The sequence below is a fragment of the Vulpes lagopus genome, chromosome 1 (assembly GCF_018345385.1).
Source record: "Vulpes lagopus strain Blue_001 chromosome 1, ASM1834538v1, whole genome shotgun sequence".
NCBI lineage: Eukaryota > Metazoa > Chordata > Mammalia > Carnivora > Canidae > Vulpes > Vulpes lagopus.
This window is the reverse complement of record NC_054824.1, coordinates 138,910,186-138,925,480: the sequence shown is the minus strand read 5'-3', so window position 1 is coordinate 138,925,480 and position 15,295 is coordinate 138,910,186. Positions and strand designations below refer to the sequence as shown.

General features: G+C 35.5%; 1 protein-coding gene across 1 annotated transcript in view; it reads left to right on the top strand.

Annotated features, from left to right (window-relative positions):
- SYT4 (synaptotagmin 4) overlaps positions 1 to 15,295 on the top strand; it is a 247,903-nt gene that overhangs the window by 26,523 nt on the left and 206,085 nt on the right. The window contains exons 2-3 of the mRNA XM_041725867.1: positions 4,801 to 4,965; positions 6,348 to 6,475. Of these exons, the coding sequence (XP_041581801.1) occupies positions 4,952 to 4,965; positions 6,348 to 6,475 (142 nt within the window). The 5' untranslated portion in view covers positions 4,801 to 4,951. The remainder of the gene's footprint in view (positions 1 to 4,800; positions 4,966 to 6,347; positions 6,476 to 15,295) is intronic.

Here is a 15,295-nt window from a genome sequence, read left to right as displayed (position 1 = left end):
TTTTTTTTTTTTTTTAATTTTATTTATTTATTCAAGAGAGGCAACAGAGAGAGAGAGAGGCAGAAACATAGGCAGAGGGCCAGCCAAGGGAGAGGCAAAGGTACTTGTATATTTTGGATAATTCATGGGAAATCAAATGCCTGAATATTTAACATTAATGCTATTTATAGAATATCAAATTATTGCAATATTAAAACAATATTATCTCCTTTTTGTTCTAGTATAAAGAGAGCACTCTTTATGAGTTAACAATCTAGAAATGGCTATATTGAGTCAGACACTGATCTTGTAGATATCTGGCACTGTGAAACAAAATATATGAGTTTGACTATACTGTAAGTTGAATTATTTGGGGATTTTAAGACATAGAATGCCCTTAGTATAAGCTAGAATATTTCAGTATGTAGGAAAGAAGTTCAGAAATAGAAAGGAGTGTTTCTAAAACACCAGGACATTCTGATGTGCCTGCTAAATTGAGAATCACATTTTAAAGTTTTCTAAAAATGTTTGCTTGGCTTACTCTGGGCAAATTACTTTGAAAGAAATGCCAATTCAAAGCTTGTCAATCTCCTTCAGAAGCCTGTTTTACCTTCCTCCTTTCCATTCTATATTAGTTTATACTTAATCTCTATTCTTATGATGACATTTTGTATGTAAAAATACTGTTGAAATTATAAAATTCAATGAATGAAGTGTCTTCTGGAATTTTTATGAATATTATAATTGTAGTTTTGATTTTTATTTATGTTTATTTCATCTCATATCCTAATGGCTACAGCAGACTCATACTTTCCCAACAATTCATTTTATTTAGGGGCATATCTAAGGCATGATTCTCCAAAGTCCTCGTCAACTAGTCCAATAACCATTCCATGCTTCTATCACTTCTCACTTCTGCTTGGTTCCTCTATGCTGAAGAAGGGGTGTTTCTGCTTCAGCATCCCTACAGTCTTGTACTCCGCAATTCCTTCCTTTTTGCCTGGTTCTCCCATGCACAGGCCACCCTCCACAACAGGGTGGCCTGTTTCTTCTCCTAGACTCCTCTCTCAGTATCTGCTAACTTAAATGCCACAGCTGGCTCACATGGATATCTTGGCAGAGCTGAAGGTTGTGATCTTACAAACCTACTCAGTGTCTGGTAACAAAACATGGAATATGCTGCTCCTTTAATTGTCATACTGTATAAAAGGACCACCATAACGCTATCATCCTGGACCCTAATATCATAGATCCTTGCTTAGATCCTGATATCAGAGATCTTGTGTTGTTCTTTGGATCCACAACATCATCAGCCTTACCCCGCCCAACCTACCAACTGAAAGAGAATTGATATTTTAACAAAATTCTCAGGTGATTTACATTTATCTTAAAGTCTGAAAATCTCTGCATCAGTAGATTTGATTAAAAAGCAAGTCTTTTCATTGTGACTGTGGCTTCTGTCTATCATCATATAAATCACAATAGACCAGGTTGAAAACACATTCCTGGTTTCAGATCTTCTATGTGTGTTTCAGGACACACTTCTCTCTAGGAAGTCAATTTTATTAGAGTCAGGTTTACCATTTCTAGACGTCTTTTCCCTGGAAGCTGCTTAGATCCTGATGCAAATAGATTTCTGCTCCTCCAAATTCTCAAACACACTTGAATCTGACTGCATCTTAATGGTGAACACTGATCCAAACTAGAATATCCTACTCCATTTGTACCGTGTGTCATTTCTGCTCTAGGATCTTTCAACAGTCGACTCAACTTCAGCAGAGTGAATCGATTATTTTAAGAGTCTTTTGCATTGCCTCTTATTCAACATCAAGTTTGTGCAAGAGCTTTACCAGCTATTCAGAAACATTTGATAAAAGCAGATGAGAATTTAACGGTTAGAAGTGTTTCAGAAATCTACACTAGGACATCATGATGTGCCTCTTACATTGAGAGTCACTTTAATTTTTCTAAAAAGATTGTTTGGCTTATTTTGGGCAAATACAATTCATGAGCTTAAAAAGTTCTTAGAAAGCTTTATTAATGCCAGCTAACTGACAGGTTAATTTGTTAATATCCCTTATTAAAATATGTTAAATATATATCAATATGCTAACACATGACATTTGCAGATTTTCTTAGGATCTTCCTATAAATCTACTATTCACTTTATGTAGTTTTGTACATTAGCAGCTAGTAACAAGACCTTTGTATTATAATTGTTTTAATCAGTGATACTACTGTGATGATTTAAATTAAAAATTTTGTTTTTGGAAAAGTTTTAGGTCTACAAAAAATTGACCAGAAAGTACAGAGAAGATTTGCTTTTAATTGGTACCATAATTGTATTATTTTTTATTCAGTATGACATTTTTCTATGTGCTAGAACCAGTATAAATATGCAGATATAACCACAAGTTTGCAACACTTAACTAAAAAAGGAAATAGTTCTGTTTTATTTCAGGTATATACTTCTTGTCAGTATCACCATCATCATCATCATCATCATCATCAGACCTTCTTCATCTTTTAGCTAATTCTTCAGCAGCCTGGTGGAAATTCTGAGCTTGGTCTTTCCCACTATCCTCTGTAAAAGAATAGGCTAGTCAGATACTTTATTTGTACCCTAATGTTCATAGTAACTATGTGACTCAAAGATTCAATATAAAAAAAAGAAGTCTTCCTGTTTAAAAAAATTAAAAAGCTAATAGAATCTTTATAATTAGTTCAGGCTTCTAGGGAACTGATCAAACAAATGACATAGCTATAGCTGTTTGAGCAGTGCTGCTGAATGAACACTAGGACCATGCGGAGGCCATTTCTTCTAAAATCTCCATGTAAACAACTAGTTAAATAGACTTGATAAACAGAAACCAAAGAATTGGTTATACAGCTCCTTTTGAAGAAGAAACCCATGACCTTTTCTTATTGTCAAAAAGAAAAAATAAAGGATCCAACGATAAAGAGAGGCAATCAACTGACTTATAATCCTTGTCACCGTATAACGGTTTCATTATTAGAAATTGTTTTCTATTTCTGTCTTCTGATGTTGGATTTACCCTTGGCTTCAAATTATCAAGTGCATGTCCAGAATTGATTTGTTTTAAATAGGCCCCACTGAGTTGACAGGCTACTAATGAAATGAGTTAATTCTGGACACAGTTTCTAATAACTGGAGAGAACAATGGGGGAATAGGGTGCAAAACTGTATAATGAAGGATTGCATCTCAGTCTCATTTCAAAAGTTCAGCTGCAGTGGTGGCTCAGCTATGAAACTAGAATGGAGGATGATAACGTATTCCTAATGGACATACTGGTTAGTAAGTGGAACCACAAACCCTAATAGAATATGAAGAGGTATGACTAAAGCATAAGGAATGTCTCTTAAAGGATTCCAAGATTGATCCTAAGAATCACATGGACAGATTTGAGGCACTATAGTGGAACATTGTCATTACATATTTTTAGCTTTTATCTAACACATTTGTAGATTAATCAACAAGTATTTATCTAAAGTGTTTTTATTTATAAATGTACACTGCTTTAAATAGCTTTGAAGAAAAATTTGTAAATATATTGGGCACAGACACTGACTTAAGATAATTCCCAATTTAGTTAGAGAGAAAGTAAACATAGTTATAAATAAAATGAAGTCTTAGATTTAGTAAATAATGCTAAGTGAAATATGTTCTTACTACTGAATTAATCTCTTCTATAACATTAATATCTTCTGTAACGTTTCCAGAATATTACTGTTCAATTTCTCCTTAATCACAACCAGTGACAAGGAATTCACTGATTCTTAAATTCTGGGGCAATATATTCTATTTGGGCCATTTTAATACTTACAAAGTTCTACCCCTTATTAAATCAATCTCCATAATTTCTGTTTATTGGCCTGTGTTGTGACTCTATGACTGTCATAATTTCATATTATTTATCTAATACTCTTCTTCAAGGCAATAATTTTAAAATGTCATGATTTCCATTAGGCCTCTACTTGGTCTTTTCTTCTCTCAGGTTTTTCCCTTCAGTTGACACTTTCCCAGTGACATCATCCCAAAGGCTATTACAGTCAGAGTATTTGAATTCTGTTTCCTGTTGAACTCTCATTCTTCAAGGTTCCATTAAAAGTGAGTTTTCTGAGGACAGTAATGCTGATGCCAAAAATAATGGTTTCTTATTCTCTTCAGTTTAATACTTCTCAAGCCTTAAGTAAAATCTTCTGATTTATCAGCTTTATCTACACAATTATATTAATCTTTTTTCAACCACACTTTGGTCAATTTCCCCTACATTGTTCTTTTGTTCTGCTTCAAAAGTTTTCAGTCTGAGATTTATTATACTAAATAAATATATTGCTGATACTCAATATATTTGCTATAGAATCCACTTATTTTACTAATATTAAAGTCTCTTAAAAATAAGAAGATTCATGTGACTGTATAATGTAGATGATAAAATTAAGGAGAAACCATGACAAGTTGAAGTGGGTGATATAGGTTTACTGAAGGATGAATAAGAGTTGATTTTGCTGAAAGGGGATTGGAGCACATGCAGAAGAGAATATGAGAAAAAATATGAGTAAAATGAAAAAGATCTCAGGAGAAATGAGAATTATTAGATAAAATAAGAGAGAACTAAGTTCTAATGTCACTACTAACTTGAGATTTTTTTTAAAGTTTTAGGAATGATGGAAGGCATTGTTCCAGGGATGGAGACCACTTAGGAGTGATTATTTGCTAGATAATATGGGATTCAGTAGTTCTCAAATTAGAAGGGCAATATACTCATTGCTGTGATCTTTCTGCTTTTCACATACAGAAAGCAGAAATGTTCAAGAAGAGGATAGGACCATATCCCTGATGATTGTGTTGCTATCTACACAAAAGCAAACCAATTTGATGTTATTTTTCTTGATTAACTAAATTGGGTTGACCAATACTCTGGTCCTCATGTAAACTCAGACTGGAAGATGCTGTGGATCCAGTAAGTCACGGTAACAAATTACATTAAGTAACATACAAGTCACAACAGTCCTCTCTTCTGATTCCCATTATAAAAAATACCATCCAGTTCACAAAAACAGGCTGTAATCAACATATTTTTAAATGAATTCAAATATTTATATATATCCAAATAGCAATTTTAAATTTGGGTACTCCAGAAGATATTTCAGTTGACAAATTGTTTATTTCAATAAACTGGAAATTTATTTAATAAATAATTAAACCCTATTTAAGAGTTAATTATTTTAATTAGTTGCTGACAATCTATGATGGCTAAGCCCATACCAGTGTTTCTCTGAGGAAGGATTATACAGCAATGGCAAGGATAGAAAACAATGTGTGTGCATGTGTGTGTGTGTGTGTGTGTGTGTGTGTGTGTATGCGTGTGTGTGGTCCCTTATAGGAATTAGGAATCCTTCAGTTAAGAACACAAATCATAATCTAAATCTGGGCTTCCACCATGCAGTGTAAGTTCTGATCTTGATGTATCAACCTGTAAACTCATACTTTGTCCAGAAAAGACTAAGAACAGTTCAACAAAAACAAAGATAACTGAGCATGGGAAAATGCTGACATTTTGAGAGGAGCTCCAAGAGTTATCTCAGGACTAAATTCAAGTTAGAGAGTCCAGCACACAATTCTGCTGTTAAATGTGTGTAAACCAATCTGCTTCATCTATCAATAATCTGGTTTCTAAAGTTGAGGACTCAAATCTGGCTAGTACATGTGCCAGAGGAAATAACATTGTTCTTTTCTTAAGAAGATTCCTCTATTCATATTCAATGGGGTTTTCAAGCTTTATTGGACTTGCAGAAATTGAGGGAAAAACAACCCTCAAAAATGTTAAAAGTTTCCTGCCTGTCCTTGATTGAGAAAAGCCATTTGCCTGGCAAGGAACTTTTAGAAATCGTAAGACAAAGTTAGTAATGAACCACTCAGTGTTATTGCTGTGGGTTACTCGAAAGTTATCCTTGGAAGCTACTTATGGATTGCCATATGTCAGGTAGGTCTTTCTGCTAATGCTTCCCTGATTTACCTCTAGAAGTAATCTTACCCATTAACAAAGGCTTATACTTCTGTCCAAATCTAACAGAATGCACAATAGACAGTACATATTTTAAATATTTTTATTTTATTATGTTAAACAAAAATTTCTTGGTTATTCCTGCCACCATAGAATTGTATTTGGACAGGCAAAATATTTGTTTAGAAATAATCTATCATGTCCATTTATATATATTACATGTAGAGATGGGAAATTGTGTTTTGCTATTTGTTTGCTTTTATTTTTTACAGGAACAAAGATGCATCATAAACTGCCTTCTGGTATTCTGAAAAAAAAATGTCCTTTGTTCCTTCTAGATTGTACTTCAAGAGTATTGAGAAACCCAATGAAATAAACCCTTGTTACCAACATCATGAGAAGAGAACTTCAAAGCCATGGAATCTAGAAATAAAATTGATGGATGATGTGTCAAAAGAGGAAGGAGGTATGTACAACTGATAAACCAACACCACACAATACAGGTACACTTTTTAGCTTAATTTATAACCCCATATTTTTCCTCAGCTCCCTGCCTCTAAAAATAACCATACTGCCTTTAATTATACCAGATACTTTTATCGTGTTCCTTTGATAAATGTGTGGCTTTGTAGTTATTGGAAAATTTATCCCAAGCTTTTTGATGTCTGCTAGAATCATCTAAGTAAAACTTGGGTATCATGTGTTAGAAGCCTGTAGGAGAACTGGACTGACAGTAGCAGGAAGAGAGCCTGAACCATCCTACACTCATATCATAATTTTTTAATGGACAATTTAGATATCCTTAAGAAAAACTAGAACACAAGCCATTTTTGTTAACAGTGTTACAAGTTTTAAATTATTTTTCTGGATGCCATTCCTTTGCTTAAGATGAGTTTTGAGTACTGCCATAGGAAATCTGCCCTGTACCCACCCTTCTTGAGAAAGGTCTCTATTTATAGGTCATCATGCTCTGTACCAAGTGACTCCATCCTCCTGACCAGAGCAGACCAGAACAGCACCCATGGGCTGGCCAGGGTCTGGGTAGAGGTTCATACTGACACTTCTCTGCCAGACTTGTATTGCCCATAGGGTGATGACAGCCCAGGCTAATCTGGTCTGCTCCAGGGAATTATCAAAATCAAAAATAAAAAGAGACTCTAAGGCTAGAAATCAAGCAATGTCTCATTCTGAGGATATGATTAGTAATAGAGTTAGTTGCTGTTGAGACATGACACACTGTGTCAGTGAAGCAATTTAGGTACCTGTGTATTTTACTTAGAGGAACTGCTTATTTCCCTTTAGGTCTATTCACATTAGTTCTGAGCTCTTTTTTGGTTTTCTTACACTCCCATATATTTGCCCCTGTATACCCCACTTAATGAAGCAACTTGAGTGTGCGCTTACCTTATACCAGATAAGTCAGCCTAACTAATGCAGTCTTCATGGGGCAGATACCAGGAAGCAATAGAGTAACATTGGCCTGTTTATAGGACTTCCCTCTGACCATGTGGAACCTAATAACTGGTATTGTTGACACTCAAGCATGTTGTAGAACAAACACATGTTTCACAGTTGCCTTTAGTTCTTTGCTTATGGATTTTGATTCCATTATGGATGAATTGGAAACAAGGAGATGACTATGTTCGGGAAGCTCTACTCAGGAATTAAATAAGGCTCCATCATGATACCTAAGCCAAAATAATAGAATTGGGAATAAAATGCCTGCCAGCATTGTGAGCAGGTCACAAATGACAAAAACCAGAGCCATAAAGAGATTCATCCATATAAGTAGATACACTAGTTCTGTGCACTTTGACACTTCAAAGATAGTATTTTATTTATTTTTTATCTTTCCCACAATGGGCTTGTATTGTTACCTAAGAAGATAGCTTAATAATGTATGGTAATCTTTCCTAGTAAGATGTTTCTCAGTAATGCTATGGATAATGACTTTTGACTTTGTTCCTATGACCAAAGTAATGAAATAAAAAAAATGGCAAATTCAAACAGTTTTTTTCTTTTGATATATCTTTTATTTCATTTTCTTTTTTATATAAATTTGTTTTTATTGGTGTTCAATTTGCAAACATATAGAATAACACCCAGTGCTCATCCCATCAAGTGCCCCCCTCAGTGCCCATCACCCAGTCACCCCCACCCCCCACCCACCTCCCTTTCCACCACCCCTAGTTCATTTCCCAGAGTTAGGAGTCTCTCATGTTCTGTCTCCCTTTCTGATATTTCCCACTCATTTTTTCTCCTTTCCCCTTTATTCCCTTTCACTATTTTTTATATTCCCCAAATGAATGAGACCATATAATGTTTGTCCTTCTCCGATTGACTTATTTCAAATTCAAACAGTTTTAAAGGAAGGAAAGAAATGCAAAAGGATAGAAGGAAAGGGAAAAAACTTGAATACTTAAATAAATTATTCAGCTAATGAACTCCAGTGATGTGTTTAAAATGATCCAAATGTTAAATCTGTATCTGAATACGGACATGAAGAGACTAAAAATGTATGCAAGAGAGAAACATGCTTGTGAGTTGAAATCAACTGAACCCTGAACCCTAAAGCCTTTCTGATGTTCATGACTGAGGTATTTTTAGGAAAGCTAAATGGATTCTCAATTTAGGTAGATATAGAGAGGAATAAAGAAGGAAGGAAGATCAAGTCTAGTAAATTATATTCCATGGCTACACAGAAATTAGTGAAAATATTAGACATCTATTTTTTTAATTTTTTGAAAAAAAAAGCAGGGTGTAGTATTATTACTTTTTAGATAGAATTTAGGATTATAGAATTAATTTCATTTGGCTGGTGTTCTAGCAAATTTAGCCAGTAGGAGAATAAATAGACCTCGGTTGCCAAGATTTACATCAAAGAAACATAGATGACTGTATCTGGAGGCTTCACACCTGATTTGAACTCCAAATCAGTTCATTAATGTAAACTGTAAATCAAAGGCCATAAACCCTGGGGCTGGTGATAAGACGGACTGACAATAAGCCAGGAGGTCTGAACAACAAATAGATCAAAGATGGGAGACTGAACAAACCATAAAGCCTATGTCACTGGGCACAGAGACAGCTGGCTTAAAGCTGAAAATGAGGACAAATAGGCACAGAGCCAAAAGTTGATGACAGAGTAGCATACAGACTCCTGACTTTGCCCAGTGGTTAAGCTACATAATGCTCAATAAATACTTACTTCCCTGATTGAATGAGTGTATATTGGTAAGTGGTTATCCAGTCCAATCAATGCAATAAGGGGCTTCTGCACCAAAAGGCAGGCCTTCAATTTTAAAGTATATATAATTGGCCAACACGCACATGAGAAAATTCTCTGCATCACTTGCCATCAGGGAAATACAAATCAAAACCACAATGAGATACCACCTCACACCAGTGAGAATGGGGAAAATTAACAAGGCAGGAAACCAAAAATGTTGGAGAGAAGGCGGAGAAAAGGGAAGCCTCTTACACTGTTGGTGGGAATGTGAAATGGTGCAGCCACTCTGGAAAACTGTGTGGAGGTTCCTCAAAGAGTTAAAAATAGACCTGCCCTACGACCCAGCAATTGCACCGTTGGGGATTTACCCCAAAGATACAGATGCAATGAAACGCCGGGACACCTGCACCCTGATGTTTAAAGCAGCAATGTCAATAGCCAAACTGTGGAAGGAGCCTCGGTGTCCATCAAAAGATGAATGGATAATACAACGGATAAACAATATGCAGGTTTATATATACAATGGAATATTACTCAGCTATTAGAAATGACAAATACCGGGATCCCTGGGTGGCGCAGCGGTTTGGCGCCTGCCTTTGGCCCAGGGCGCGATCCTGGAGACCCGGGATCGAATCCCACGTCGGGCTCCCGGTGCATGGAGCCTGCTTCTCCCTCTGCCTGTGTCTCTGCCTCTCTCTCTCTATCTCTCTGTGACTATCATAAATAAATAAAAATTAAAAAAAAAAAAAAAAAGAAATGACAAATACCCACCATTTGCTTCAATGTGGATGGAACTGGAGGGTATTATGCTGAGTGAAATGAGTCTATCAGAGAAGGACAAACATTATATGTTCTCATTCATTTGGGAAAAATAAATAATAGTGAAAGGGAATAGAAGGGAAGGGAGAAGAAATGGGTAGGAAATATCATAAAGGGAGACAGAACATAAAGACTCCTAACTCTGGGAAACGAACTAGGGGTGGTTGAAGGGGAGGAGGGTGGGGGGTGGCGGTGAATGGGTGACGGGCACTGAGAGGGGCACTTGACAGGATGAGCACTGGGTGTTATTCTGTATGTTGGTAAATTGAACACCAATAAAAAATAAATTTATTATTAAAAAAATAAAAATAAAAATAAAATCCCCCCAAAAAAATAAAAAATCTTACATTCTGAAAAAAACAATAAAGTATATATAATTAATGAAGGATAGTCAATTCAATAATAACCAATGACAATAGTACTGCTACTAATAATAGTGATAGTGATGTATAGCTACTATTTATTGAGCAATTATACAGCAGATACTACAATGAGTCATTTATATATATAAATACACATCATTTTTCTTAAAACCCTCTGAAATCATTGTTAACTGTTATCACATCCATTTCTGCAAGCCTGGAGAGATTTAGACATCTGAGAGTCACCAGACTACAATGTGGCAGGGCCTAAATCACATCAAGGTGTGACTGCTTTTGAAATTTAGAGTCTTCATTCACTAACATGACTTCCATTACCATTTTATTTATTGTACAGCTATTCTATTTCAGTCGATCCCTTTAGCAAGAAATTAAAAAGTAAGACACACTAGTGTCTTCAAAGAGCAACTTTGAAGAAGATACAAAGAAGATACTTCATGTGTTAAGGGTCAGTACCAAGTTGTTTTTTTCTTTGTGGTTTTCCTTTTCTTATTTTTTGGGGGGTGAAGTGCAACATTAGGGCATAATGTGCTTGTACATACCTGCTTTTCTCCTGATGAGATATTAAAAATTAAAATATTAAAATAAGCATTTTAAAATTGAGATATAGGGATCCCTGGGTGGCGCAGCGGTTTGGCGCCTGCCTTTGGCCCAGGGCGCGATCCCGGAAACCCCGGATCGAATCCCACGTCGGGCTCCCGGTGCATGGAGCCTGCTTCTCCCTCTGCCTGTGTCTCTGCCTCTCTCTCTCTCTCTCTCTGTGACTATAATAAATAATAAATAAAAAAAATTAAAAATAAAAAAAATAAAATTGAGATATAATTCATATACTATAAAGTTCATTTTTCAATGTATATAATGCAGTGGTTTTTAGCATATTACCAAGTTGTGAAACTATCATTATTCATTAATTTCAAAACATTTCCATCACTCTGTCAATCCCTAATGTTAAAGTTTGATTTTGAATTTCATTATTTCTCAATTTTATTTATTTATTTATTTATTTATTTATTTATTTTTTATGATAGTCACAGAGAGAGAGAGAGAGAGAGATCAGAGACACAGGCGGAGGAAGAAGCAGGCTCCATGCACCGGGAGCCCGATGTGGGATTCGATCCCCGGTCTCCAGGATTGCGCCCTGGGCCAAAGGCAGGCGCCAAACCGCTGCGCCACCCAGGGATCCCATTTCTCAATTTTTTAAGGCAACAAGACTATTTTTTCAAATAGTCCTTACACAAATATTCAAAATAAAAGGTACATTAGAACAAAATTGCCTTCATGGTATAAGTGAGTTTGAATAGAACTCTTCCTGTCTGTCTCCTTACTGCTTAGGATGGATGCAATTTGAAAAGTAATGGTTTAGCAGAATTTTTAATATGCATTATAAACATACTATAACTAAACGGCCTGAGTGGGTGAGTGGGTGGCGTCAAGGGTGTGGGAAGCGCTCCAAAATATTGTTTTGTATAAGTGAAGCACATGGAAATACTTATATGCTGCTATGGATTGAACTTTTTCTCCCCAAAATTCATATGATCAAACCCTAACCCATATTACCTTAGAACACCTTATCTGAAAAATAGTATTGAATATGTAGTTAAAATCCATTAGGGTGTATAATCTAGTATAACTGGTGTCTTTATTAAGTGGGGAGGTTTGGACACAGATATACACACAGTGAAGTCCATAGAAAGATGAAGGTAAAGATCAAGGTGATTCTTGTACAAGTCAAGGAATGTCAAAAATTGCCAACAAACCACCAGAGCTAGGGGAGCAGCATGAAACAGATTCTTCCTTGCAGCCCCCAGAAGGAACCAATCCTGTCAACACTTTGATCTTGGATTTCCAGCCTCCAGAACTTGAAGACAATAAGTTTCTGTTGTTTTAGCCCCCCAGTTTGTGGTGATTTATTCTGGCAACCCTAGCAAAGCTGTACATACACCTGACATCCATCCTAGGATTCATGTTTCTTGGTGGCACTTATTCACAGTTCTCATGAAAGTTGCTAGTGTTCTAGAGAAGTTCTCATTCTTTGGAACAGGAGATTCATCAGGCCTGAATCTGATTTTTTGCTGCCTAAATGTTGTGGGAACATCCTTCATTCATTTCATTCCTTCTCGTCTTTATCTATCACTGAGGAATGAGTGTCTTCATCACCTCCATGTTTACTTCCTTTGATGCTAGACACCAAGTCTGATTTCTTTTCATCCTGATACATACTATGATCTTAACAGAAATAGCACAAAATCATTGAGATCTGACATGCTGTTAGTAAAACAGGGTGATGAGGTAGAGGTTTAGAAAGAGGAAATAAGATTTGTAGAGAACAAATATCAATGGTTTAATAATTTTACATGTTTTTTTTTTTTTTTTGAAATCCAGGTGAATCAGTTGTCAAGCTAGTGGCTTGTGCTTATGATCCTCCCAGTCACACTGCAAAAACCTATGCACAACAGCAGATATCTAGGAAGGAAATTCCATCTATAGAATATAGTATGTTCTCTGTCCCTTCAGAATAGAGCAAAGACTCCTTCCTTTGAAGGTATTCACTAAAAGCTTTTCTAATTGCACCCAGAATATATATTAAAGGGTTCAAACATTGCCCATAAAAACACAACAGAGTAAGCTAGAGAAAAGTAAATGTTATTAAGAGAAAATACATTTACAGTACTGTGCTATATTTACTGAAAACTTCTGCATATAAGTGGACCCGCACAGTTCAAACTTGTGTTGTTCAAGAGACAACTATTTTTTGCTAAGAAACATAAGTGTCTGCATGTCAAAAGTACGTTAGGTGATGCTAAAGATAAATTAAGTAGGGAAATGATTGCAGCATATATTCCTGAACAAGGGTCAGCCACCATCATAATAAACCATTTAAATATTAATAAGGACAACACCCTAAAATGATCATATGAGAAAGATCTTTAAGAAGCAATGAAAATCCAAGCATTGCCATGTGTAAGAAATGCCCCAACGTAAGAAAGCACTTGACATGAGCTTAAATTGCTGTTGGCAGAAGTTGGTAAAAAATAAAAATAAAAATAGAAAACATTTCTGGTTATATGTATCAAAGTCCTTAAACTTATGTTTATTTGGCAAAGCAATCCCACTTCTAGGAATTTGTCTTCAGAATGTAACTGCATATGCATAGAGATTAATATAAATGTCTGACCATCATAGCATGTTTTAAAAAGAAAGTCTTAAAACATCCTAAATAGCCAATAATTTGGAATGGTATGAAAATATTATATGGTATTGTGTGATATTTGCTATCATAGAAACATGAAGCCTTATGTTTTAAAAATCAGTTTACGGGATCCCTGGGTGGCGCAGCGGTTTGGCGCCTGCCTTTGGCCCAGGGCGCGATCCTGGAGACCCGGGATCCAATCCCACGTTTACAAAAGAAGATACATATTCTGGTTATATTTTTATTTAAAATACTCACATAAGAATGGTAACAATTTTATAGGCAGTTCTCTCTGGATAGTTGACTGTAGATAATTTTATATTCTATTTAATTAATTTATATAAGCATTGATTACATGTTTAATAAAAGATTTTTCTTAAAAAATAACTTTTACTGGGGTGCCTAGGTGGTTCAGTCAGTTAAGCATCTCACTCTTAATTTTGACTCAGGTCATCATCTGAGTGTCATGGGATTGAGCTCTGCACTGAGCATGGAACATGCTTAAGATTCTGTCTCTCCTTTTCCTTCTGCCTCCTACACACTGCCCACCTTGTGTGCATGTCCTCTCTCTCTCTTAAAAAAAAAAAACACCTTTTTATTAATTTGGCTAATAAAGGATTTATAATGCACATAGACTTATTATAGCCAAATTTGGGATCTTTTATATTCAACAAAGAATACAAATAGGAATGAATCCCCTAGTATTCCAGTTGTAGCTCTTGTTGAGTTCATCTGAAGTTTAACAGTCATTTAATTTCCAGTCTTGACAGGATTCAGTGGGTGGCCAATTTAACATGGATTGACATCAAAATGTCAGCTTTAGAGATTTAATTCAAAGAGGAAATTTTTTTTCACAGAGAATGAAATAAGATAACTTGAGGGGTGAGAATGGAAACAACAAAGCATTTAATTGGAAAACAAAAACAACAAAAAAACAAGTCAATGTTGGTTTCAGGATTCCTAGGACACAGAGGTAATACACCTAATGGAATAAGGTAGCTGGGCTCCTCTCCTCCATTACCCCCATCATCCCCTTAAGTAGTTGACTTTTCTTTAGCAGTTTTAAGAAATCCATTTCCATATGGAAATTGTACCTGTTCAATGTATAGTTTTAACTTAATCAGTGTCTTTATATATTCCAGTATTCAATTAGTAAACACACTTTTAAAAAAATCAAAATAGTTTGGGGCACCTGGGTGGCGCTATCAGTTAGGCATCTGCCTTCAGCTCAGGTCATGATCTCAGGGTCCTAGGATTAAGCCCAGCTTTGTGCTCTCTGCTCAGTGGGGAATCTGCTTTTCCCTCTCCCCTGCTTGTGTGTGCTCTCTCTCCCTCTCTTTCTCTCTCTCTCTCTCAAATAAAGAAATACAATCTTTTTTAAAAAATCAAAATAGTTTACATTAGTATGAAATACAATAGGATAAGCTACTGCTAATAGTTAATATTCATGATGATTTATAAATTGCAAATCATTTTTGAATACATCACTTGATTTATTCCACATAGCAAAATTATAGATATATATTTTAATCCCATATTTATAGATGAAGAATCTGTCCTAATCATGTTGTCATGTATGTTATCCTAGCAATCATAACAATACAAGAATAACAAATAACATTTTTTGAGGGTATAGTATATGTGCCATGAACTTTGCTAGTACTTTAC